Source organism: Lagopus muta, chromosome 20 (assembly GCF_023343835.1).
Source record: "Lagopus muta isolate bLagMut1 chromosome 20, bLagMut1 primary, whole genome shotgun sequence".
In the NCBI taxonomy this organism is placed as follows: Eukaryota; Metazoa; Chordata; class Aves; order Galliformes; family Phasianidae; genus Lagopus; species Lagopus muta.
The window spans coordinates 8,656,450-8,680,914 of record NC_064452.1 but is presented as its reverse complement, the minus strand read 5'-3'; the positions used below and the strand labels follow the sequence as shown (position 1 = coordinate 8,680,914).

At 45.1% G+C, this 24,465-nt stretch overlaps 1 protein-coding gene across 1 annotated transcript in view; it reads right to left on the bottom strand.

Annotated features, from left to right (window-relative positions):
- Nucleotides 1–24,465, bottom strand: part of GALNT17 (polypeptide N-acetylgalactosaminyltransferase 17) — a 188,897-nt gene that overhangs the window by 128,604 nt on the left and 35,828 nt on the right. The window contains exon 2 of the mRNA XM_048967090.1: nt 13,555–13,738. Within this exon, the coding sequence (XP_048823047.1) occupies nt 13,555–13,738 (184 nt within the window). The remainder of the gene's footprint in view (nt 1–13,554; nt 13,739–24,465) is intronic.

The window sequence follows — 24,465 nt, the reverse complement described above, 5'->3', positions numbered from 1 at the left end:
TATGCCCCCTTAAATCACACTGACAAAACCCTCTTTAAGTTTTGCCTTCCCAATGCACAGCATCAGGGCTGAAGATAAAGCCCAAGCTGAGCAACCACTGGGAAGCATCACTTGTCCTCTAACAGTAGGAAATGGGGTTTTATTCCACCCCTGGTCCCCTTCACCTTTCTTTGGTCCGAGATCTTCGTTCTACACAAAAGCCTGACCTTGCAATCAAGAGCACATTGAATAAAATATATTTACAGGGAGGCTTTTTTATTGTTATTATTTTTTTACTGAGACAATTTTATGCAAGAAGCCATTGAGAAACAAATAAAGGATGAAAAGAGGAGGTGGGGGAAGGGCCGAGTTTATGGGGAACAGCTTGGTGTGCGTCAGGCTGCATTAATCAAGTCAGCACATTTCCAAACAACAACAACAACAAAAATCAGGCTGTGCAACAACGACAGCGTGCTGCAGGAAAAACAGCACCCAGACACAGACGGAGCCCAGGAGCAGTGGGACAGCCTGCTCCCACATCACACCACTGCCACCCAGACCCCATCACCACGGATCCCAGTCATGGCACCAACTGAGTCCAGAAGCAATCTGCCTCCTCCTGCAATAGGCTCAGCTCATCCACTCCTGGCAGCACGCACATCTATTTTCTGCAGTACCTCAAATCATTACGGCCATCATTTTTTCCTAATTTGTCCCAGCTGTACCGTCTGCAAAGTCCTTCCTCCCAAATCCATATATAAATATGCCTACCCAAATTTTACGTGAAGATTAAAAACCATTAAGCAGAAAGTATAGCTGTTCTCACTCCTAGCGAGAAGGCAGAACTCCATAAATTTGAGAAGTCTGCTCCGGATGGGATGTGCCATGGGTTTCAAATAGGCTCCATGTTTGAAGGGTAATACTTGGATCTAGTAAAGAAAAAACAAACAGAATTCAACAGGCTGTCTGAAAACAATCCATCCAGAACCTGAATTTCCTAGTGATTTATTTCTAGAGAATATTTCCATTCTCCATTCACCATGGATTATCAGTCTGGAGCCATCACTCCAACCATGTGATGAGGATGCAAAAAAAAAAAAAAAAAAAAAAACCCAATGCAGAGATTTTGGTGAAAACCCAGAGACAGATGAGCTGGGAGGAGTGTCAGGTGGTAAAGAAATAGGAGAGAAATGCCACTGAAGGAAAAGTATCTGCTACTGCAGGCACAGAACCCAGACAGTACTATTAAAGCCCCATCAGCACAACCCATTCTCCAAAGGTCACTTCCAGCTCTGCATCCAACTCTGTGCCCTGCTGCCTGGGATGCTGCTACATCAACAAGGGAAGACAAACAAAGTGTTTAAAAATGTCAATGGAAAACCAAATCTTCCTGCAAAAGGAAGCCCTCAGACATGCCCTGCAGCATGAGAGAAGGAGCGCAGGGAGCTGGGCAGGACCTGGTGCCAGCCAAATCAAAGCCTGCTAAGAGACAACTGCAGCTTCCCTTAAGTTGCATGTTTAGTTCTTAAGCACACAGCTGGCCAGCCACTGAAGGACAGGAAACACTGGACAAAAGCCAGAGGCAGTGCATGGGGTCACAGAATCATAGAATCACAAGGTTGGAAACGACCTGCAAGATTATCTAGTCCTGCTGTCCTCCCATTACCATTGCTACCAGCACTTGCCTGCCCTTGATTCCAGCCTGACCCAAATGAGCAGCAGTTGAGGACCCTGATCCAACCCAAACACATCCAATGAGCACACAGTGATCTGGTGGCACCACGTCCTTGGTGCAAGCCATGAGCAAGGCAAGTTTTCCAGATAAAACATACACAAGTGCATTAAGGCATCAAAAGCATGCCAGCTGCTGTGGATCCAGCTCAAGTACTACCACTGCAGCCTGCAGAGGGAAACAGCTCCTGAGCCCATGTGCTGTGTGGCAGGGCAGTGAGCAGGCACAGGCACGAGTTCAAAGCCTCACCCCCTCTGACAACTCCAGACAGCATCAGTATTTACTCATCTTCAACATCACTGCAAGGTAACTGTTGACACGAGGAGCAGCACATCCTATTCAGAGATTTAAGTGCAGTGCAAACTTTAAGTTACCCATTTCCACAACAGGAACGCACATCTGTCATCTGTCTCTTGGTTTTCACCAACAGGAAGCAGGAACGGTCACTACTTGACAGATGGAAAGGTGATGCAGAATAATGCATGCAATTGCCCAGAAATGAATTACTAGCAGACCAGGAACCCAGAAGTATGCTGCATAACCTTTTTATCACTTTAAAATAAGGTTATTTCTTACTTTCCCCTTGCTGTTCAGCCCTCCCCAGCCTCCTCATCACTCTGTGTCCTTCCCCCAGCAGGAAGCAGGTAAGATTTCCCATACAAAGGACAGACACTGCATTACCAAGCAGGACTGGCTCTGCTTTGGATGGATGTCGAGTATGAAAAACACACACAGAAGAAAAGGTCAACAAAATAACGGTGGGCTGCTTTCTTGCAGCCACTGGAACAGTTTAATTGGTCTGACTAATGGCTGTCACAGGGCGAGCATCACACAAGGTAAGTTTTGGGAGCACAAAGAGCTCTGTTATCCTCTGAAGTTAGGAGGCACAGACAGCCACAAGCCAGTACTGATGGACTTGCTGCTTCGGCTGCCACAAGGCAGAGGGGCTCAGCAGCAGAAGCCCTCCGTGCCAGCCTTCCAGGCATTCAGACTGATGGATGAGCACTGTCTCTGTCTAATGGCTACATCATCATTAGCTCTGACTCCACGCCATTACTCATCTTTGAAGAAATGCCCTTCAGGTCTGCTCAATGCACTGCTCTGCACCGCGCAGAGGTGACAGAACACACACATCCTTTTTGGGATTCCAACATCAGAAACTACCACGAAGAAGGACAAGCAGCCATGCCTGCACAGTGCCCTACAGTTCTACCCACAGCTCCTTCTGAAGTTACCCCTACATCTACTGATGGGGTCCGACTGGATCACACTGGAACAGGCTGCCCAAGGAGGCTGTGGATGCCCCATGCCTGCAGGCATTCAAGGCCAGGCTGGATGTGGCTCTGGGCAGCCTGGGCTGCTGGTTGGCAACCTGCACACAGCAGGGGGTTGAAACTAGATGGTCATTGTGGTCCTTTTCAACCCAGGCCATTCTAGGATTCTATGATATGATCCTCCCCATCTCATATGTGTGATCCAGCCATAAGACACAAACCGGACAGACAGAATTAAGTATAAAAAATTCATGCTGGTGCCTAAAGAGTAAAACAAAGCAGACAAGGACTTTAGTGGCTTTGATTATAGAGACCACACTTCTTCATAAAAGACCTCAAAGACTGCTTTTTCACAGATTTCCTCCTGTCCTTCTCACCACAGTGGCTGGATTTTTTCTTCTCCTTTATTTTTTTACTTTTAATTCTGAGCACCCAGTAGCTCCCAATTCTGGTTCTTGAAGTTAGTTATTAATCATTTCCTTGCTGGCCATCACACAAAATAAATCCAGCTAACGTGCTTCTCATAAGCTTATCCCTCACTGACATTTCATTCTCGTACAGGCTTGAGGGTTTGAATATTTAAATAGGCAAATATTCTTTTGATTAGTAGAATAAATGATTCTTGTTACTTACGGCCCTTAAAAACAGTAAGCCTCGTGAAAGTGTTCAAATATGTTGGCACAGCTTTTACAGGATTTTGTAGCTTCTCCTGCAAAATGTGCCTCGGCAGCAGAGAGTTCAACTTAACAAGCTCACATGCTTTTAAATGCCTCTCCTACAATGACATATGGAGTTGTAACATTAAAGCAAAGGTGCAACCAAGTCAACCTGTTTAGAATTTCTGCACATGAAGTTGAATTCTCCCCAAAATTAACTATCACACGGATTACAGTTCGGTCAAGCTCTTATAAAACCAAGCTGGAGTGAGCATCATCCTGCAAATAAAGGAATCAATAGATCTCTCGGTGCCTGGGAAGCTTGGACTCATTGGTTCCAAGACTGCAGTGTCAGAGCAGTGACCTTGTAAGACATTTCAACCCATTATACAGGTGGGACACCCAGGCTCTTTCTGTGCAGAAGGGCCTCAAGAGCCCACAAAACACATGCTTGGTTTGTAATCCTACAGCTGGCCTTTGGGTGCCTATCACCAGACCCATACTTTCCAGGATAGCTCAATTAACGACATCTGCTGTCTCTGCTTCTCATGTAGAGCCCTGGGCTCTTCACCTGCTCCTTATCTGTCCCATAAGGACAAATCACACTGTGACAATGCAGGGCTGGGCACAGCCTGGTGCCACTGTCCCATGTGGCCACGTTGCAGGGAGGTGAATCTGGACACTGTGGAAACCCACAGCACAAGCGGGGACTCCTGGTCTGTCAAGAGACTTCAGAAGGAGGAGGCTGCTCTCCTCTTAATTAAGGCATCGATGATTTAAGCACCACTTGATGCCATTCAAAGCTCCTGTTATCAACCCCTTAAATGAGGAACTGCAGAAATCAGGCAGCCAACCCAAGGCCACAGGAGGTCAGTAGCACTCAGGAACAAAGCCCACAGGTCGTGCAGTGATGCCAATGCCAACCTGGTGACCTACCTGCAATCCTGGGCAAAGCCCAACAAACATAAGGAACATCTATGAGCTTTTTCATTTTCCGGTCAGTCTGTTACATAAATGGTCCCCTCTGAACTGGGCTGATTATTGCCAAAATATGCACGGATCAAAGGAAGAGGCTGTGAAATCAGCATTGTACAGCCTCCTCCCACCAGGAGATGAACAGATCCAAGCTCCAACTCGGGACATATGGGCACTGGGCCAGTCAACATCACGAGCAGAGGAGCAGGAAAGGGGCAACCAAATCCTCCACGTTACGAGCTCGTAAGTGCTCAGAGATCACCGTGTGAAAGGCAGTAATGTAAAGCAGTAAATTAGCAGTGTATGCTTTGACACTCTCTATTAGAGGTGTCACCTACCTGTGTAGCTGATCATGTAGACACGATGCTGGATGCGGCTAATTAGCAGAGCATTCAGCGTAAGATGAAGTTGAGCTCCCGTTGAGGTCAGTGCAGAAACAGTGGCACTGCCAAAGGACAACTCATGCCACCCTGCTCTCCTAGAAGTACGTGGCTGCCTCGCTCACAGGCTGATGCAGCTATTTTCGGGAGCAATGCCTCTCCTCTCCTTTGATCCCAGACAGACCTCGGCTGAACTTGCACCAGATGGACACATTCCAGGAAGCAAACCCTCACCGAGCCGCTCAGGGCCGTGACCCCATGGTGACAATCGCACCCACGAGCAGCCCACCACCAGCTGCTCAGCCCTGCTTAGGCATGTTGGGATACAGCCAAACGTAGCATGAAATCCTTGCTGTACTGCTTTACCTTAGGAGCTTCTTACCAGAACAGATCTCATGGAACTCATGCTCTTGCTGTCCCCTGTATATACGTAGGGCAGTGAATAAGCAAAGTGGCTAACACAGTGCTACCTGGAACAATGCCATTGCTCCATCTAACAGGCAGCATAAAATGATGAATTTAAAAAGCAGCAGCTGATTTTTAGAGACAACTTCCTTTTTCTTTATGGCTGATCCAATCTTTTGAACGGCTTTCTGAACTGGCACCATTTTCACTACCCTGGTCTGGTATGAAATGGGGAGGTTGGTGGCCCTGCCTGTGGCAGGGGGAATGGAGATTCGTGATCCTTGAGGTCCCTTCCAACCCGGGCCATTCTGTGATTCTATGTGACTTTCACCTGCTTCACACAGACCAAACACACAACCGAATCTCCTCCTGCCTGCACAAATGTAACACATTAATTAATACAATCCAGCATTCACGCTTCTCCCTTCCACACCAGCTCACAGACATCCTCCTGGTCTCACCACAGAGAACTGCTATGCGCTTCGTGTTGGTGCAGCTGAAAACTTGGGAGGTAAATTCTGGTGTATGGATGCAGCACTGATTGGATTGAATGATTTACTCACGATCGGGCTGCGAAGCACCGTGACTGAAACACAATACGTTATAAATCACTCCACAATCTGCTGCTGCCTCCGCACACGCTGTTGTGCCCAGGCAGATTCAGGCTTGCTCAAGTTTCCTTAATCCAGACAAATTTACTGCTTCTCAGCTTTTACTTACATATCCACAAAGGGTTCTGGCTTTAAATCTCAGTAGAAAAGCAAAAACTTGCACGTCCTTCTGTACCGATGGCAAGTAAGCCCAGGAACTGCAGGGACTGATTGCCAACCAGCTCTGTTCATGTTCTCCTCACAAAAATAAAGCTTCTCCAGGAAACGAATTGATCTTCATTTGCTTTTTGTAAAGATTATAAACAGGCTTAGAAGAAAGCACGAGTTCAGCCCTCTATTCATAATGCCACTTCCTAATCACGCCCCATTCACTGACTGCTTATTTCAGTTGGTATTTTGCTGATTCAGTCACACATCTTCTGGCAAAAGGGATTATTGATATTAAATAAATTCTATCTGCCCTGTGAAGTAGATGGAAAAATGAACTATTTTCTATTACCCGAGAATCTTAAGAGGTCTTGCACTATCTGATAAAGTTTTATGTTTATAGATTCAGAACATAAGGCTCTCATAAATTGACTTTCTGATCATTAAACCTCTAAAACTCATCAAGTTTTTCCCATGAAATCTCTTTCTGTTTTGTAGTTTCCCCAACTCTCACCTCATTTCCAGTAACCACTTCTCAGAAACGTTGTGCCTTACGTTTTTACAATTAAAGCACCAAAAACATGCACTACGATTTCAGGATTTAGGTATACACAGGCATTTCTAAGTGCACATCACTTACTCAGCAAGTTGTAACAAGAAATGATCTCCTAAACTGTAAAAACAGAACGTGCAGAGCAGGATTTATTTTTGTGACAGGCTCTTGTAATAAAGTCATTAGGTTCAGACAGGTCTAAGGGACATAAAAGCCAGAGCCATTCTCACTGTCACATCCACTTACCCGTCTCTCCCCACGCACACAAGCTATTTCACATTCATGAAGGAACAGAACGCTGGGAGACCCTCAGACTAGGATTTATTGAATGGCCCCAAGCTGGGGACAGTAGGGAGGAAGAAAAGTAATGAGTTTTAGAATTATTTCAATGGATTCATGCTTTGTGTTGACTGTCCTTCAAGACACATTGCTGACTGCAGGACAGATCACCCGCTCTGCGTCCTTCTGCCCATCCCTGCCGGCTTTGCTGTGCTGCTTTGGATGCTGGAAAACCAAATAAATGGTTTCAGGATCTATACAGGCAGACAGCAGTGCTGGACCCACACCTCTCCCTGGCTTGGCTGTGAGTTTGCAACTTATTCAGCAGGTCCCAAAGCAACAGAACTGCTCTCTGCAAGGCAGGCAGATGGGTCAGCAGCACAGACCAGCAGGCTTTGTCTCCCTTGGAAGGCACTTTAAAAGCAGCATATCCAAAGCTTCGTTTGGTTCATGTCTTTTCGTAAGCACAGCGTAGTCAGAGGTATTTGTAACAGGTATTTTTCAGTGCAGGGGTTCAGACAAGCACAAAGCTAGTTGTTAAATTACACTAAAGCTGTCTTCCACCAAAGCACACATTTAACACTTATGTTTGCATTAGTAAGTGTTCTACAGCACAGTTCATAGATAAAAGTCTTCCCTGAAGCATCATGTTCCCAACTCAGAACAGGGAACAATTCTGTAGTCAGCAAGGGAAATTTGACAATTAGTGGAACCTACTACGAGAAAAAATTAAGGTACTGTGTATATAAATCCACAGCCACAGCATTTCAAGATCACATAAGGCAGAGTAACAGTAACAGAATCCCACAACAGCCACTTAACAATCCCCAGAGCCACCCTCCCAGAAGCATTTTCTTACTGACTGGGTTAAACGGAGCTGCTGGGACTTGTAAGCACTGCAGCTTTTTGTCACTTCTGACTCCACACAGAGCTGTCAGGCAAAGGATACTGCATCAAGCAAGCAGCAGTGAGGAAACTGTCTCTGTAGGGACTTCACTTGCCCAGCTTTCAAGGAGAAGAGTTATTGGAAGTCCAATAATCATCTCTGCATACATATGTACGGAGATGCACTGAAGAATACAGATCCACACCAGTATTTATTCAGTAGCAGAGTGGTTTGTATCGCACTGGCAAAGCAGTGCAGTGATAAAGCAGGCAGGTGCAGAGTTCTTCCCCTGTGCAAATCAGGCAGAAGGCAGCAGGAGCTGCAGCATGGATGCAGACATCACATCCCGGGCATCCAGTGCATGGGGCTTCAGCTCTGCACCTGAATTCATCTTTGTACCCCAAACCTCAGATTAGGGGCGGGATGGGTTTGGCACAACCTCCAGCGTTCCTTTGGAGAACACAAGGAACACGTGCAGCCCAGCAGAATTAAAATGCCTGAAATTACAAAGAGGTAGGAGAGATCTGGAAAGACAGCATGCTTGCATAGAAAATACTTATCAAACCACCTCTGAACAGCAAAACGATCCAGCTTTGGTAAGCCCTTCCCTGAGACACGCTTTCCTCACACCACTCCTAGCATTGACACTCGCTGCTTGATTTCTTTGCTTTCTCTCCGCAGAGATTTTCCAGTGGCATCTTTCCAAGTACTGGAAATTACTGCTTTGTCCACGCTGAAGCCACAAAAAAACATGGACAGGATTCTTCACACACTGCTGGTTCAGATCACAAGTATCTACTAGGAGAGAGGAAATATCCTAGCACTTTCTTTCTAGAGATTCATTCCCGTGTTCTCTTCAAGCACGACTTCCTACTTGAAACACTGTCATAATTTTCCTCTTTCTCAGAATCACAGAACTGTTTGAGTTGGAAGGGACCTTTAAAGACCATCAGGTCCCACTCGCTGCAATGCACAGGGACACCCACAGCTCCATCAGTGCTCAGAGCCCCTCCAGCCCAACCTTGGGTGTCTGCAGGGATGGGGCATCCTCTGACTCAGCCTTGGCTCCTTGCTAGCTTTTCCTTCAGTTCTTTGAAGAAGAAAATTACTACACCCTGTTTCTCTTCTCCTTCCTATTGTTTGTACATAGGATTACAAAAGTTTAAGAAGAGAAAGCCTTTGCAAAAGCTAAAACTCTGGACACAATGGAGAAAGAGCTCTTTTAACCTCTTCTGTCTGCAGTAAACAGCAAAGACTACAAAGCAAGAGTCGTGAGTCTATTTCCCAGCAAATATTACCATGTAATGCAGTTTGTTTTAGCCTTTTAAGCACTGTCCTTCTCCACAGATTCATTTCATTGAGCCTGGTTTAACACCCTGGGGCAGGACGTGACTAAAGAACTGGCATAATATCACAAATGTGCAACTGCCAGCTACTAAAATACTTGAGGAAACCACCAATAAGGAGCTCTCACTTGCTACAGTAATGTTTGCAGATCTCAGCCACGAGAAAAATATGCTTGGAGGGGAAAAAAACCCAAACACTGTGTTTCAAGAAAAGCTTGAATGAGCTTGCATGGCTTCTAGTTTGAAGAGGAAATGAGATGCTAAGATAAAGAGGACGCTAGATGTGTGGAGTACAGGGCAGTCTCCTCATCATCCTCCTCCTCCACTTCCTCCTCCTAATCATGAAATATCCAAAGGCAGATGAGGTCTCATAGGCAAGAAGCTCAATTACAGCTCTCCTATAGCTCACGCTCCTGGACAGTCCTGATGTAACCAAGTCATGTCCCCCATCATGACTTTCCAAAGGTGCATTCCATTTTGAGTATAAACAAATATATATGTATATATACACACCATTTTATATGTATAAAATTTATATGTATATACACACCGGTCCTGTAACACCCTGCAACATGAATGGAGGCTGAGATCCACAGGAAACACCTGGATCTGCCCCACAGCAAAGGGCAAGGTGCTCTCCAGATATCCCAAGAGGAGCAATGCCTCCTTCTACAGCACACTTTCTCTACCCCAAAACACATTCTTGCACCCAGTATATACAAACTGAGTCACTAAAGGGTAAAAATCAAATCAAAAATTGATTTGGCTCCTGTAAGTATCCAGCAAACAACCCAAAGTCTCCTCTAAAACCCTCTGTCCTTTCCATTATAGCCCAAGGAGTTTCAACCAGGAACAACACAGCAGGCTCTGATAATAAAGCCAGGTGATGCTAACAAGCCCAAGGCTCCCATGCTCCCTAGAAATACAGGTGTGATTCAGCCACGTGAGACACCTGAGTGTAATGACTCTGACTCAACTCCCAAACATGCCATTAAAATCAAGTTACTGATACGTAACTGTTTGATCTTCAGCAATTGCTTCCAGGCGATGGTCTAGCTCTACCCAAGGCACTGCTCTAAGGCTGTGTGGACCAGCTAACAAATGCAAACCTTTCTGCCATGCTGTGATAAAAATCAGCAGCAGATCACGTTCCCCATGCACTCGTGCTTTGCATGAGCCGTGTGTGAGAACTAAAATGCAGGCAGTGGGAAAGGATGGGGTTTCCTTGTTAGAAAGCCCTCAAAACCTCAGCAGACTAAGCTCGTGGAAATTACTTTTCGCTCACGGTTTTTCCCCTTCACTTTAACATCGGTGTTGAATTGAAGTTTGCCTGCATGAGAACAGCTGCTCGGAGATTTGCAGCAGCAGGAGTATGTCATCTTCACCCAATGATTCAATAGTCCTCACAATTGTGGGTATTATTTTTCTTAAATCTACTCCTTAATCCCATAATGCCGTAAAATACCACTGAATAAAAGCTTAGCAGGATTCCAGAAAGGAATAGACTTTTAAAGAGATAATGAGAACTCCACGTTTATACTGGATAGGATAGAAAAGAGAACAGAGAAGACAACGTAGCAGATGGGCAGATTATTTCATAGTTCTCCTTAATATGATTTCTTCAACCTGAAGCATCTGGTAATTCCACTATAAGAGATTAAATACTGGATAAGATGGACAGCCAGGCTGATTTAATGCAGCAATTTTTACTCTCTCGTTACACGTAGGAGGGGCTCCCATTAAATCATACATCAACCAATTAAAACAGAGGTGTGTAAAAGCTAGCATCAAAGTGGGGAATGCTAGCAGCCCATAGGGTCCACATAAATAAAATATTCACTTTCAATAAAGAAAATAACAGACATCTCAATGTCCTCTCTCCCCCTTTATAGGCAGGCAGAAAATCAGAGTCCTAGGATGGTTTGGGTTGGAAGGGACCTCAAAGACCACCCAGGTCCAACCCCAGTGCTGTGGGCAGTGTTGCTAACTACTTCACTGAGCACCAGGTCGGATGCAAAATACAATAAACGTGTGCTATATCAACAATAAAACTCACAGACCAGCAGAATCCTTCCCAATTTTTGCAGGAAATCACAGATGAAGGTATTTCCAGACCTTATGTACTCCCAGAACACAAAGAAATCTCATCTTAGGGTCCAAAAACCTAATCAAGCTAGCTAGAAATGTGTTGCTTATGCCTATCTCATAACCCCGCTGTTCAATAGCTAGACTTGAAATGAGGTCATAGAATTATAGACTTACTAAGGTTGGAAAGACCTCCAAGATCACACGGTGCAACCAACACCATGTCCACCCTTCCCTTGAGCACCTCCAGGGGTGGAGACTTGGTGTATTTCAGCCAAAAGAAAAGCTTTCCTGGGCAAAGTGGAACACTTCTAGATTCCCTCTGAACGCACAGCATCTTTTTTGGAATCCATTCAGCATAAAGCCCTGCGCTGCTCAGGTGGTGAGGAGCAGGACAGGTTTTAAAAAGCAGAAAGTTAAAAGGAAAGGATGTGAGAGCCACTACATGAGCAGCTCAGGGCCATCAGCATTCCGGACACTGAGCAGCCTTTAGCTGAAACAAACAGGCCTCACTATTATATTTAAAAGTAATACATGCTTTGTAATGCTTATCAGCTGGAGTGTTTTCAACAATTTTTCCTACTAATGCTGCAATTTCAAAACCATTTAGGCTAATTTCCTTTGCCTTGAATCTATTTTAATCAGAGACCAGGATACTTGACTTAAATGGTTTGCATTAAACCCTTCATAAAATCAGACATAAAATTGCATGCACAAAATAGCGAATGGATCTTGAAGTCAGAAGCAGGAAAAGCTGAAACTTTTCAAATCCTGCAGCAAAATGAAGCTTATTTCATCACCACATCAAGCTTTCTCTTAAGATACCAAGAAAACTGATCTAATAAAAAATACACACACCCAAAAAACCCACCGCCCTGAAGTTCCTGCATAGAAAAAAATTCACTAAGCTGCGCAACCCACAAATTCTCCCCTCCAAAGCATTATCCCAGCTCCAAAATGATGCGCATGTTAATAAATTGCTGTGTCTGCTCTGTCCTCTCCACCGCCCTCCCATGAAATGACTGATGGTGGGACCGAGGAAAATACAATGCAAACCTAAAAATGTCAGAATTAATCCTTTTCTTCCCTCGAAGATCTGAAAAAAAAACATTAATTCTCAAATTAATTCTCACAAAGTAATGCTGGCTCTGCTAGAAGTCAGAGTTCTGGATGAGAAATGAAATAAGAAATTCAGACTCAGGTAACTGCTAGAGAAGGTCTCACTTTAAAGGATTTGTCATTGTAGTGAGATTTGCATATCATATAGCCAAAGGTGAATTTCTACCTGCAATTTATTTTGTCCAGACAGACCATAGCAGCAGATTGGAGGCTGGGCCTCCATGCCTTTGAAAACTCATCCAAGTATTTCTGTTGTCAGTGGTCGACAGCCTCGGAAACCATGAGTGGCTGCTTGAAATTCATGCAGCATGCAGAGAAGTGAAGGAACAAAAGCTCTCCATGCTCTCACATCGTTAACAATTTGCCAGTACGCTGGAGACATGTAGCTGCATCCCCTTGCTGCACGATTTTCAATGGTTTGCAGATGCCAAGCAATAGCTCTGTCACCACCCTAATGACACAGGCATTTGGACATGTATCTTTCAGAATCTAAATCTCTCTTAGCTATTTATTTTAGTTTTTTCAATCGGAGCTGTCACTCCAGGCCTAGAAAATTTGTCACTTTCCTATTTTGAGGAGCATGCTGCTAGCCATATCTAAAATTAACTTTCATACAGATAACTTTCACTGCAGCTTTTCTCACACTCTTAACAATGATCTGGTATCTCATTTAAAGTGAGATGGTGCTTACTAGGTAATGTTCATCATCACCATCACCTTAAAAGGTCTATCTAGTGAAATAATATAGAGAAGGTATTGTCAGTGCATCCACCGAGCCCAATTCCACTGTGTCTGGACAGAGGTATCGCTGCTCAGGAGACATCTGCTGCTCTTTCTGCTCAGTTTTTAAAGTCCTTCTGCCACCGAGGTGCAAAAGGGTTTAAGAGCTTCAGCTCCCTCCTTCCCATCAATCCTTTAGGGGCAGTTAAAGCTCAAGAGGAGATTTCCACCAGTGTCCCAGGACTATGCTGGGAGAGGCGTGGAGGCTGCGCCGACTGCATCTGCTGCTCACCACTGAGCACTGCGCTGAGAACGACAAGCAGGGAAGAGCAAACAGGATCCCACCAGAACATGAAAGCAACCATCGGCCCAGGCTCTCAGAGCGACACGAAGCCAGCAGTACTTACTTGGTTGGACGATAATCTGGTATGGAACGGTCCAGTGAAATTTTCTCACTGAGGTAGGAGTTGTAGCCGTATTTCTCATGGGGTCCCTTTGCTTTCTCCTCCTCCTCGGGGGACAGGGTGGCTGGAAGTCCCCCTTTGCCACGTCCACCATAACCTTCGATGAGACCGAGTGACTTGGACAGACCTTGAGAGAAAGAGAGCCATCGTCACTGCTAAATTCACCACTGCTACTTCCAAGTCAGAACAGGAACAAAAGCAATCCGACAAGGTGTTTTATTTTGCTTTTCTGAGAACATTCCCAATTCTAGTCCTTTGACCCAACACAGGAGGGAAAATGAGTCAAATTCTGATATTCTTCACGGTTCGAGCGTGCTGCTCCTGACAGCTCTACCACCAGCATCCAACTGATAACCCGTCCCAGGAATCCATGCATTTATTTAGCTGTTAGGAAGGTTATTCGGGCCCCCTTCCCCTCTAAGAGAGGTAATTACACATGAGGTTAGATGTCCCCAGGAGAAGGACAGGTGGAACACAGAATAAGAATAAAATTGGGTTGGTTAACTGCCAGCTGAATCAGTTTTCGCTCAGGATGAACAGTGAACAGCATACAAATGTTATGGATTTAAAAACAATTTCCCCTCAAAGCTTTCTTATCTTTTATGGTATAGCATACTCAGACCTTTATCAAGCTGAATTATTTATTTATATCTGCATAGCTGAAGGAAATGGGCAAAGTTCAAAATGAGCTGCACAAAAAGAGCTATACTGATGATTTGGTGGCGATTGCGAAGCCAAGTTTGTACTCATGTTATTATTTATTACAAAGGACACCTGGGATTTCAATATTTTTCATTAGCAGAGACTTGCACTCGTCATTGTCAGAAAACAAAAAATCTGATGGACGATTTTGTTATTTTTTTCTTTTTCTTTTTTTAAATTAAGATACCAGAACACATTTGTTTTTGTTGTAATGGCGGAGTCTTGATTCTGTGAGCAGAACAGACTTCACCACTGATATTTAAGGGACAACAACCTTTAGGCTATTCCCAAGGCACCATGATCCAAGAGCATGGTCCATCTCCCAGCCTGCACAAAACACTTTGCCTCCTCACCTACAAGATACATATTTTAACACTTCCTTAAAAAGCAGTACTGTGAGGCAGTAAGAAAATCACCTCTGAATGTAAACCACAGTTTGAAATACTTGGATGTAAACTGTTGTTATTATTCGTTCTGACAAGGTACCTCCAAACAGCCCAGAGCTTCTGAGAGCTGATGGAGCCTCAGACCTCACTGGCTTTGATTAGATTGCATCTGAAGACTGTAATAACAAATCATCTGCAAGGAGAAGCTGGCTGTGACATGGGGATGGATTAGGTATCCATGCTGCCATCATGAAATGCCTTTGCTGCCAGACAGATCACAAAATCATTAAGGCTCTCTATGATCACCAAGTCTGACTGCCAACCCACCCCACCATGCCCACTGCCCACATCCATCAGTGCCACAGCTCCACAGCTCTGAACACCTCCAGGGGCAGTAACCCCATCCTTGTGGCAGTGCCTGACTGCTCTGTTGGAGAAGTTTTTCCCAAAATCCAACCTGAATGTCCCCAGCACAACACGAGGCCGTCACCTCTCATCCTATCACTGTGACCTGGGAGCAGAGGTCGATCCACGCCTTACTGCAAGCTGCCTTCAGAGAGTTGTAGAGAGCCATGAGAGACAGACAAAAGCACAAACTTGGTATTTTTTAAAAACATTCTCACAAAAAACACAATGCTCTGGAAATGCCCATTTGTTTTCTCAAAACTCGGTATTTTTTGCTCAGGAATGGCACACCTGACAATGCATACATTTCCTCAGTGTCTCCTAGATCATGCCCTGCCTCCTGTCCAAAAAGACAAAACATCCTCCTCTGTTATCAGCTGAGAGCTTTATCGCTAACAGATACATTAGAAGAGAATTCAGTTTATAAAATTCCCCCTTCTTCATCTCCCCCCATGAAATGCTTCTTCCAAAAAACCAGCTGGTAGAAACTGTCCTATTGCACAGCAATTCTGTTTCTTGGTCAGAACGATTTCACACAGCGCTATGACACCCCTCCAACTGCGCTTTTCAGAATCTACAGTTTCCTTTTCAAGCTTGATTTTGCTTTTCTTCGCTCATTTCAGTAGACTTCTCACTTCCCTGGTGCTTTTGCTCATGGTGCTCTGAATCTACGTGCCTGTAAGAAGGGCTGCACAGAAGCAGAGGCTTTCAGAGCAGGAGAGGCTGGCAGAGGCTCCATAGATGGAGCTCCCTACTTGAAGGCAACAGGGAGAGACTCCTTCCTCCAAGATTAACTGAAACACCAGAAGAACTGAATCAGCTTCCAGGCATGATCATCTCTGCCTTGCACGATGCAACTGTGCTCCTGATTATCTAGGTGAAATACCTGAAAACAGACAGGAAGAACGTAGCTTTCACCAACAGCCAAGGGAGCCAGCTGTCCCAGCTTCACGGGACAGCTTCAAGGACATCTTCACCAATGAATTCATCTGCAGGGGATTTGCAGGCTGGGCACAGTGCAGCAAACTAGAGGAGAGCACAAGGATAACCTCCTTAACTTGCTCATCTGTGCTTTTACTCCATTAGAAAGATATAAAAGGGGATGGTGCATGCTTCACATCTCCCAAAATACAGGCAAGAAGCAGGAAGAGCTGTTCCAGACCCATCTGTCACAAGGCAGCAGCTCCCCAGTGACTTCCAGGTCTGGCAAAATGATGCCTCTCTGCCGACTGCAGAGGCACCAGAGAAACGCCAGGACATGACTTCACATGTAGCAGCTCTGACTGACAAGCTCATAATGCCATTAACTGCCTTTTTCCAAGACTGCAGTCGTGACAACTAGATGCATACACACACCAGCATCCATTTATCTCGACTCACTCATTACCTTCCCCAAAGTTCGTTCCTGCAGATAAACTGCTGCTGGTCTCTCTTCCAATGCCACAATAGCAAAATCACCCACAGGGACAGTCACAGTTCCCAGCTGCCATGCAAGTGGGAGATGCAGGCGTTCATGGTTAAACATGGCACCCTCCAGTCGAGGCTGCCAGAAGGGTTCATTGGTGCAGCTGGAGCATCACTTTGCTGTGTGGCACGTGCCACACAATTCAGCTGATGTCTGACAGGAAAGATAACTCATGTCCAAACAGAGCTGGCTTCCAGCTAGCTGAAAGGATGCCTCAGGAGAGGCAGAAGTAAAAAAGAATGCTTAACGCAACTCTCAGTCGGCCAATGCATTCACTCATTTGCTTGTACTCATTCAGTTTCAGGGCTGCACAAAGGAGGACACAATTCCAGAAGCCTTAAACAGCTTTGACAAAACTTCAGACATCGTCCTCAGCACAGCCAGGGATTCCCCACTGACGCCTGCAGGCTCCAGCCAGCAGAACCAAGCAAACTGTCTGGGAACACGAAGCCACAAAGCACAGGTTCCTGCAGGCAGCATGTGCATCTTCTTTCATTTTCTGTTTGCCCATCACAGTCAGCATGGAAACACCATTTGGTCCTCAAAGAATCAGCAGTCTCCAGTACTGTGTTCAAATGCTGCACTGAACAATTAAGTGCCTGTGGTGGTGCAGAAGCAGAGAGGCAAAATCACCTCTGAAGCCAGCTGCTCCCAACACACAGCTGCCCAGGGCTGGTTTTCAGCAGCCGTCTGCTGTGGCCTGCTAGCAGCAATATGCTTGCAGTGTCTTTGCACTTTGAGAACCTCCAGCCCTCTGCCAAAGCTGCTTGAAATTGGCCTGCAGTGCCACAGCACAGAGACACAAAGAGCAAAGACGAGCAAATAACTGCACCAGCTTATTTCCTCGAAGAATAGGGCTAAGATATAAGAACAGTCAGAAACTGATCTGTTATCATTCTGGGCAAGCACCAAAGCAGGAGTGCTGAAATGCTGGCAAAACATCTTTCCTGATGCCTGTTTCAGCCTATCTATAGTGATAAACAGCACTAATCCCCCACAGAAGGGCTGATCCTTGGGAGACTCTCTAGTGAATTTACAAGTCCATGAGACAGAAATGGGCTGCATCTGGTTTGAATGCCCAACACAGATTAGAGCTCTGAGCAGTTCTGAGCTTCATTCACCCAACAACTAGCTTAAAAATGAAAGGATGTTTTTCCTCAAAGCCTCTTGAAACATCCAAGCTTTGAAACAAGAGGCATGTACTGCTCTCATGCTGCAGGAACAGCAGGAAGGAAAGACACCACTTTCGCCTGCTAATATCGGAGCCCCTCCTGCTGGAACCACCACACTGCATTCCCTGAGGACCGACAAAGAGTTGTTGGTCTGTGTTTTTTTTTTCAAAACAATATAAAAATTTCATCTCCAGAGCCAAAGCATTCCTAGACAGTTACAGTAAATATATTATTCCCTTCTTAAACCAGCAGTATATTTCACTGGGAGACAGGAGCTTTCTGGGATAGAGAAAACCTTTGGTAAAATGCAATACAGTGTGATACACGGCCTTCATTTATAAAGTGCCCAGCCAAACAGGCTCCCCAGGCAGCAGGCCTGTTGGAAAAGCATTTTGCTATGTGTCAGCCTAGATGAAAGAAAACGTTAACCCTCCCCATACAAACTTATAGCAAGGGAAATGTCCTTTGTTAAGGCTGGGGAATAGAGAAGGGCAGCGGAAACTGACAAACAGAGGTCCTGAGCCTGAAAACTGAAGGTGGAGAAAGGGAAGAATGAGAAGAAATAACATAGGAAAGATTTCTGAAAAGGCAAAGAATGGGCAAGAATTTTAAGTTGCATCCTTCAGCATTTATTTATGCCATCCTAATACGTGAGTTATAGAGCACGCAGTCTGGACTTCAAGGCACATATCTGTAACCACACAATAACAAAGCCCTTCCTTCTCAAGGAGTGATAAATACAAGAGACAGCCCTCAAACTGAAAATAAAGGATGCAGAAAGAGAACACCAAAGGCCATGTCTGAAGAGCACTGCTCATCCGAGCTGCGCTGCATGGAGTGGCCCGGATGGCTCTTGCAGGGATCATCACAGGTACCATCACAGCTTCACTCCTGCCAGGGGTCTGTGGGCTAAACAGAAATCCCCAACTCAGGAAAAGAACGACAGAGAAGATGGCCTGATATGTGCTGCATGTTACACTGCTGATACTGCTTCCCTCTGACCTCCCAGCCAAGATGGAAAGAAATGATGCAGTGGATATAGACTTTCAGGGGTATTGTACAAGAAACTAGAATAGATACCAGAGGGTGAATGTCATAGGTAACGCTGGAAATTATGGAAAACTGCTGTAGTTTTGAGTGTTGTCTTGCTGAACGCTGCAAATATAGCCTATTAAAAGGAAGGCTCATTAAAGATAAGGGTAATTGGCAGACTAACAGGCACCAATTTTCCTTTGCAGCTTTGGTGGAGCCGGAGACCTACAAACACATTTTATTTTTTCTCCCTGCAGCAGTTTTTCCACTATGTTTTTACCCAGGCTTTGCTCAGACTTGTTTATTACATTAAATAATGCCCTTTCCTCTGACTGCAGGTCACATCTGCTTAGCATACAGCTCTCTGTGCTACAAGGGCAATGGAAGCTGCCCAGGCAGTACAAAACCCATCCGGCTCCATCAGCCTCCCTTTGCACTCTCTCCTTCCCCAGAGCATCCTTCAGCTCTCACAAAAGGCACCCAATGCAGCAGTAGAAGCACTGCAAGACACGAGATCACTTTCTTTGGAGGAAAAATAAAAAATAAACCCCACACATTTTACAAACAAACTTAAAATAGTATTCAGCAGGGCCAGTGGAGTCCACCTGAACCCCACGCCATTTCATTCAGTGTAGATGACAGGAATGTTTTACCCAGAGCTGATCGCTCACCAGAAGCCAGCATGTCCTTAGCATCAAAACTGAACAGTCTTTGCACCAATCCCCCTCACAAAGGACCGCTGCTATCTGCTTCCATTTGGACGGAACTTCTCCAATTAGCACACCTGAACCATGCAGATGACATGTTGGTTTGCTGCAGAGAGAAACTTCAACACCACAACTAGCAGAGGGCGGCTGCAAGAAGACTTCAAACCTTTGGCTTCACACTAAATGACAGAAGGCAGCCTGAGAAAGCAGCTGATGGATCCTGATGGGCCCATGCTTGGTAAGCAGGGATTCCAGCCAGGCACAGGTGAACTGAAAATACAATGCAGCTTACCTGCAATCCAACGTTTGATGTCTAAGGAAACTCTGGTGTAGGTGAAAAACTGAATAGTTCTTAGTAAAATGTGCTCATCCAGCTGATCAGAGCTCACTGACGTCACTATGATGAATGGGCATGAGAATCACAAGTTTTCCAGCAGCCCAGGTAGGCAAGCACCAAAACAGGCTGCCCAGGATGGCCACAGCTCCTAAGTAAATGCACTTAAGGACAGGCTATATCAACATCTGCATCCAGAAGGATGTAAGCACCAGCTGAACCCACACAGGGAGCAGCAGGGCAACTTCCAAGGTTCCTTCCTACTCTGTACTCTCTGAAAATGATGGATGAAGATCGTGCTCTCAAACTGCAAAGAGTTTAGAGACTGGTTTGAAATGTTTAATATAAATATACATTTACAAGCATTTATATGTATACACATACACACATGGGTAATTGAAGTTTTCTTATCTATATGGAAATGGAAACACAGAGCAATTACCTTCAGAGCCAGAGGGAACACTGGCACCTGTTGCAGAGAGAATATGGTCCTCGGGAGAATTTCAAAGCCAGCCTTGCCCTGTTCCAGCCATTGCACTACAAAGTTGTGCCTGAAAATGAATTTCCTGATCGTGATTCACCTCGGGCACAAAATAACAGGAATCTTTCAACCAGCTGAGGCCGTTTGGTTCAAAGGATTGATAGAGTTAACTCTAAAACCTGGGACTAGTAGAAGAGCTTAGACACAGATGTATGCTCTCTGAAAACCCAGAGATATTATTAGCACCTATGATTCTGCTGAACATTTTTATGTTACTTGTCAGGAAAGAAAAAAAAAAAATGCAGGATTTAGCAACAGAACTGGTTTTGAATCAGGAGACCAAGGAGATCAGGCTAAGAAAAGCTCTCTGCGTGTTAGCAGGGAAAATAGGCAGGAGGCTCATGCATAAACATCTAATTTGGATACAAAAGACAAGAGTGAAGGTGATTAATATCCCAAGGAAAAGCCAGGACGTGTGTGAGGAGCTCCTGGCAGTTTAATGAGAGCAATGCTCTTCCCCAGCACTAACATCACCACCCCAGCAGCTGTGCCTTTCAGATGAGATGTTCAAACCAAGGCGCCAATCAGACCTGGTCAGTAAAGGTTCATCTCAAACTGATGACAGCTGAACATGGGGATTTCCAATGGATGTGGCTTTCCAGCACGTCTCCCACCTCCTCCTTGTGCCCCACTGCACGTGGTGCTCAGCACCGGGGTTTGCATCTCCACATCAACTGGAGGAAAAGGGATTCCTGTGACAGGCAGGCAGCTCATCACGCTCACTGCAATTAAATACGCCATAATAAGCCACATCATTACATCAGCAGGGACAAGACACGCGTGCTGTGAAAAGGATGCACTTTTAGCAGGCGAGGTATTGATGTATTTGAAGCAGTTGCCATGTAGAGGAATGACATATGTAGCACCAGCATCTTACTTGCAGTTCCAGATAACAGACTCGGATCTGTGGAGGGGGATGGATGAAGTGCGTTTGCAGAGAGGCAAAGAAAAGAATGTGTTGCAGCAGTCTCCCTTCACATTATGACACGAATACAGATTTATATCTCTGACTAACACACGGTACCACTGTATTCTGGAAATATATGCTTTTACTTGAGAAGAGGGAAAAAAAACCAACAACAACCCAACAAGTAGTAGTAGATCAAAAGGGTTTAAGCAAAAGGAAAATCAGGGTCGAAAACATCATTGAGATCATTTAGAGAGACAGCTGACTCCAGGCACACTGCATCCATGTTCAAGATGTTCAAGAGCTCCAGAGAGCTCACTTTATTAAGCTCTGCCTAAGGCTTGCTTTCAGCCATTCAATCTTACAGGATGCAGGCACAACCACTTCCCCACCAACACACAGCAATGAATTTCCATCAAGTGTTTAAAACACTCTAAAGCAATCTTCTCACTGTTATTTTAACTTGGCAGGAGCCATCAGAAAACACCGCTGCACACAGGTAGCAATAAGAAAGTAAGGAGGACACTCAGCTAGAGACAAAAGTGGGCTCAAGGCACGCAACTCCTATTACAGATTCTCCATGAGAAGTGAATCTGTGTCCAGGGATGAGGTACCATGGCTTCTCTTCATGCTGATGGCAGCAGTGAGGTTAAAGAGCAGCACTAAAAGCTTCGTCCAGCACCACGTTTGCAATGAGTTAATGTATAGCTACCTAAAAGAAAGAAATATTTTAAGGAGAGTCTATATTAATAGCTTAGCAATGTAGTACAATGTAAAACATGACAGGACTTCATATTAACAACACGGTACTGTTCCAGCAACTTCCAAAATCAATTTAGGGTGCATCACCATTCAAAAGAGAGACAAGGCCCCTGGCCCATGCTCCTAATGGAGTATTGATTCTGCAAACACAGAAGTGCCAGCTCTGCATCTGATGGACTTTGCTGAGGCACCCAAGCTATTCCCACACAACCCAGCTGACCTGGCGCAATATCACACAGCTGGGACACGGGAGCCTGAATGAGAAAAGTCAAGGGTAGAATGAATGCTTGCATTTTTGTACTGGTCAGCCAAGAGGTCATTTGGGAGTAATTAAGCAGTTCTCAGCAACTTTGTTCTTACAAGCCAGACTGAAATTCAAGCAACTACAAACCATCTTGCTTTCCCATTAGAACCATGTGGGAATCAGCACAGCAGCAGCCCCAGGCACATGCAGGACGCGCTCAGAAAAGCTGGCAGCAGCAGCATGTGGAGGTCTCATTTATTCTGAGACCCAGTTCAAGCACCAGAAAGCACAAAGGAAAATTAGGAGACATTCCTCATTATAACTTCTCTCATAGTTAAGACAGCTCAAGTTCCCAAACTCTTCTGCTCTCGGCAGCAGATCATCATCTCTCTCATTTGCGCTGATGCAGAGGTTTGTGAGGGCCATCCTGCCAGCTATTCATCCTCAGCAGTCACTCCTACCCGCATCAGACAGAAACTCAGGGCCAGCCAAGCCTTTCGGTGGGCTCGGAGCACCTGCTTTTATGCTCCAGAGTAAAATTCAACTTCTTTGGGCACTGCAGTCTGCGCTCACCCCTCACAGCCCTCAAAGAAATCTGGAAGTGGGAAAAGAATGGAACTCATGAAACCACGAGCCAACATTAACTTGAACTCAAAGGTTAAAAATCATATTCTACATTCTCATTATCAGGAATCTGATATTTGCTGATGCATCTCCACAACAAGCCGTTAGGGTCTGTCATTTCTGCCAATGCATGTTCGTGTTCCTTGTAAAACACTTCCTTTCTCTATGGTTGTCAGCCTGTTAAGGGCCACGCAGCAAGGAAGGAAACTGGGAGATACCCAACTCTAGTGCAGGCTAGCTGGTGTTGTCTGGGGCATTTTAGTTATACAACAGGTGACACACTTTGTTAGCCCCATGACACATGCAGAGCCACTGGGAGCCAAAGGAAGGACAGGGCACAGAAATGGAATCAGTCACCAAACTGCTGCAGCAGAAAGACTGTAAAATCTTCCTTCTTGCTCCCTAATTCTCACTTGGGAAGGGAGCGAGGCAAGCACAGGTGGTATTTCTAACCCAAGAGTACAGTGAAATGCTCTACCAAAAAGCTGGGCATCAGTGACAGAAAGGCACGTGGCACTGCACAGTCACAAACACTGTACAATGTTTTTCAGACGCCTCTTCTGTGTGCTCCCAGGTTTCTGCACAGGGACCATTTGCTCTGTACCATCCTTCCCTGGGCTACCCCTAAACCTGTTCACTAAACCAGTAAAGAGCGAGGTTATTAAAGAAGATATTGTCCACAGCGGGCTTTCTCAGAATAAATAAAAGCTTCTTAACTCCAACATGCAATTATTATGCTCAGGGTTAACACAAGCATCTTCACTAAGTTTTGTATACGCTTCTTCCGACCAACTGCCTTTTGCTGAGTTGTGAACTTGCTACTTTTTAAGGTCAAGAAAGTCTATTTTACAGGGTTTTGCTTAGTGCACTTAATTTCTTTTATAATACTTGCTCTGGCTGCGCTCAGACGCTGTTCTCACTCAGCAGCTGAAACAATTTATTGTTGCTTTACTGGTGTGCATTCCGTGCTCTCAGACTCACAGGACACCCCAGAGAGTGCTTCTGCTCTTCACATTTCTTCCCATCTGCTTGTGCTTTGCTAATGGGTCATAGGGGTGACACACTATGACTCGCAACATCTAAGAACAGAAATAAAGACATTAATTTGGTCATCAGAGAGAAATACTCTCCACTGCGATGCCTCTGTTCTCTTACACATCTGCATCCTCCAAAATACCACTGTTAATGGGTCTAAGGTGTTTTATGTAATGTGTGTGTTATCACAGTGAACACAAGCACAACCTCAGATAGCAGACTGGAATTGCTCCATCCTGTCTCTGTATTGCTAGTGGTGAAGGCAGAGCCTCGCTTAAGTAGTTTCCAAAATTAGGTTAGTGAATCTGGTGAAAGCATTCGAGTGTGTAAGTCAAGTATATGCTTAAATGCCAGACACAGGTCTCCACGAAGGAGAACCTCAGCATGCTCTCTACTGTCAGCGCAAATTTATGAGTTGGATGCTGGTGGCAGAGCCATCAGGTGCAGCTTTGGCAACTGTTCCTAAGAGGTCACAGATCCGTGACTGTTTAACTTTGTGTTGCTAGAGAAAGAGGATGATGATAGGCACTAAGTGCTT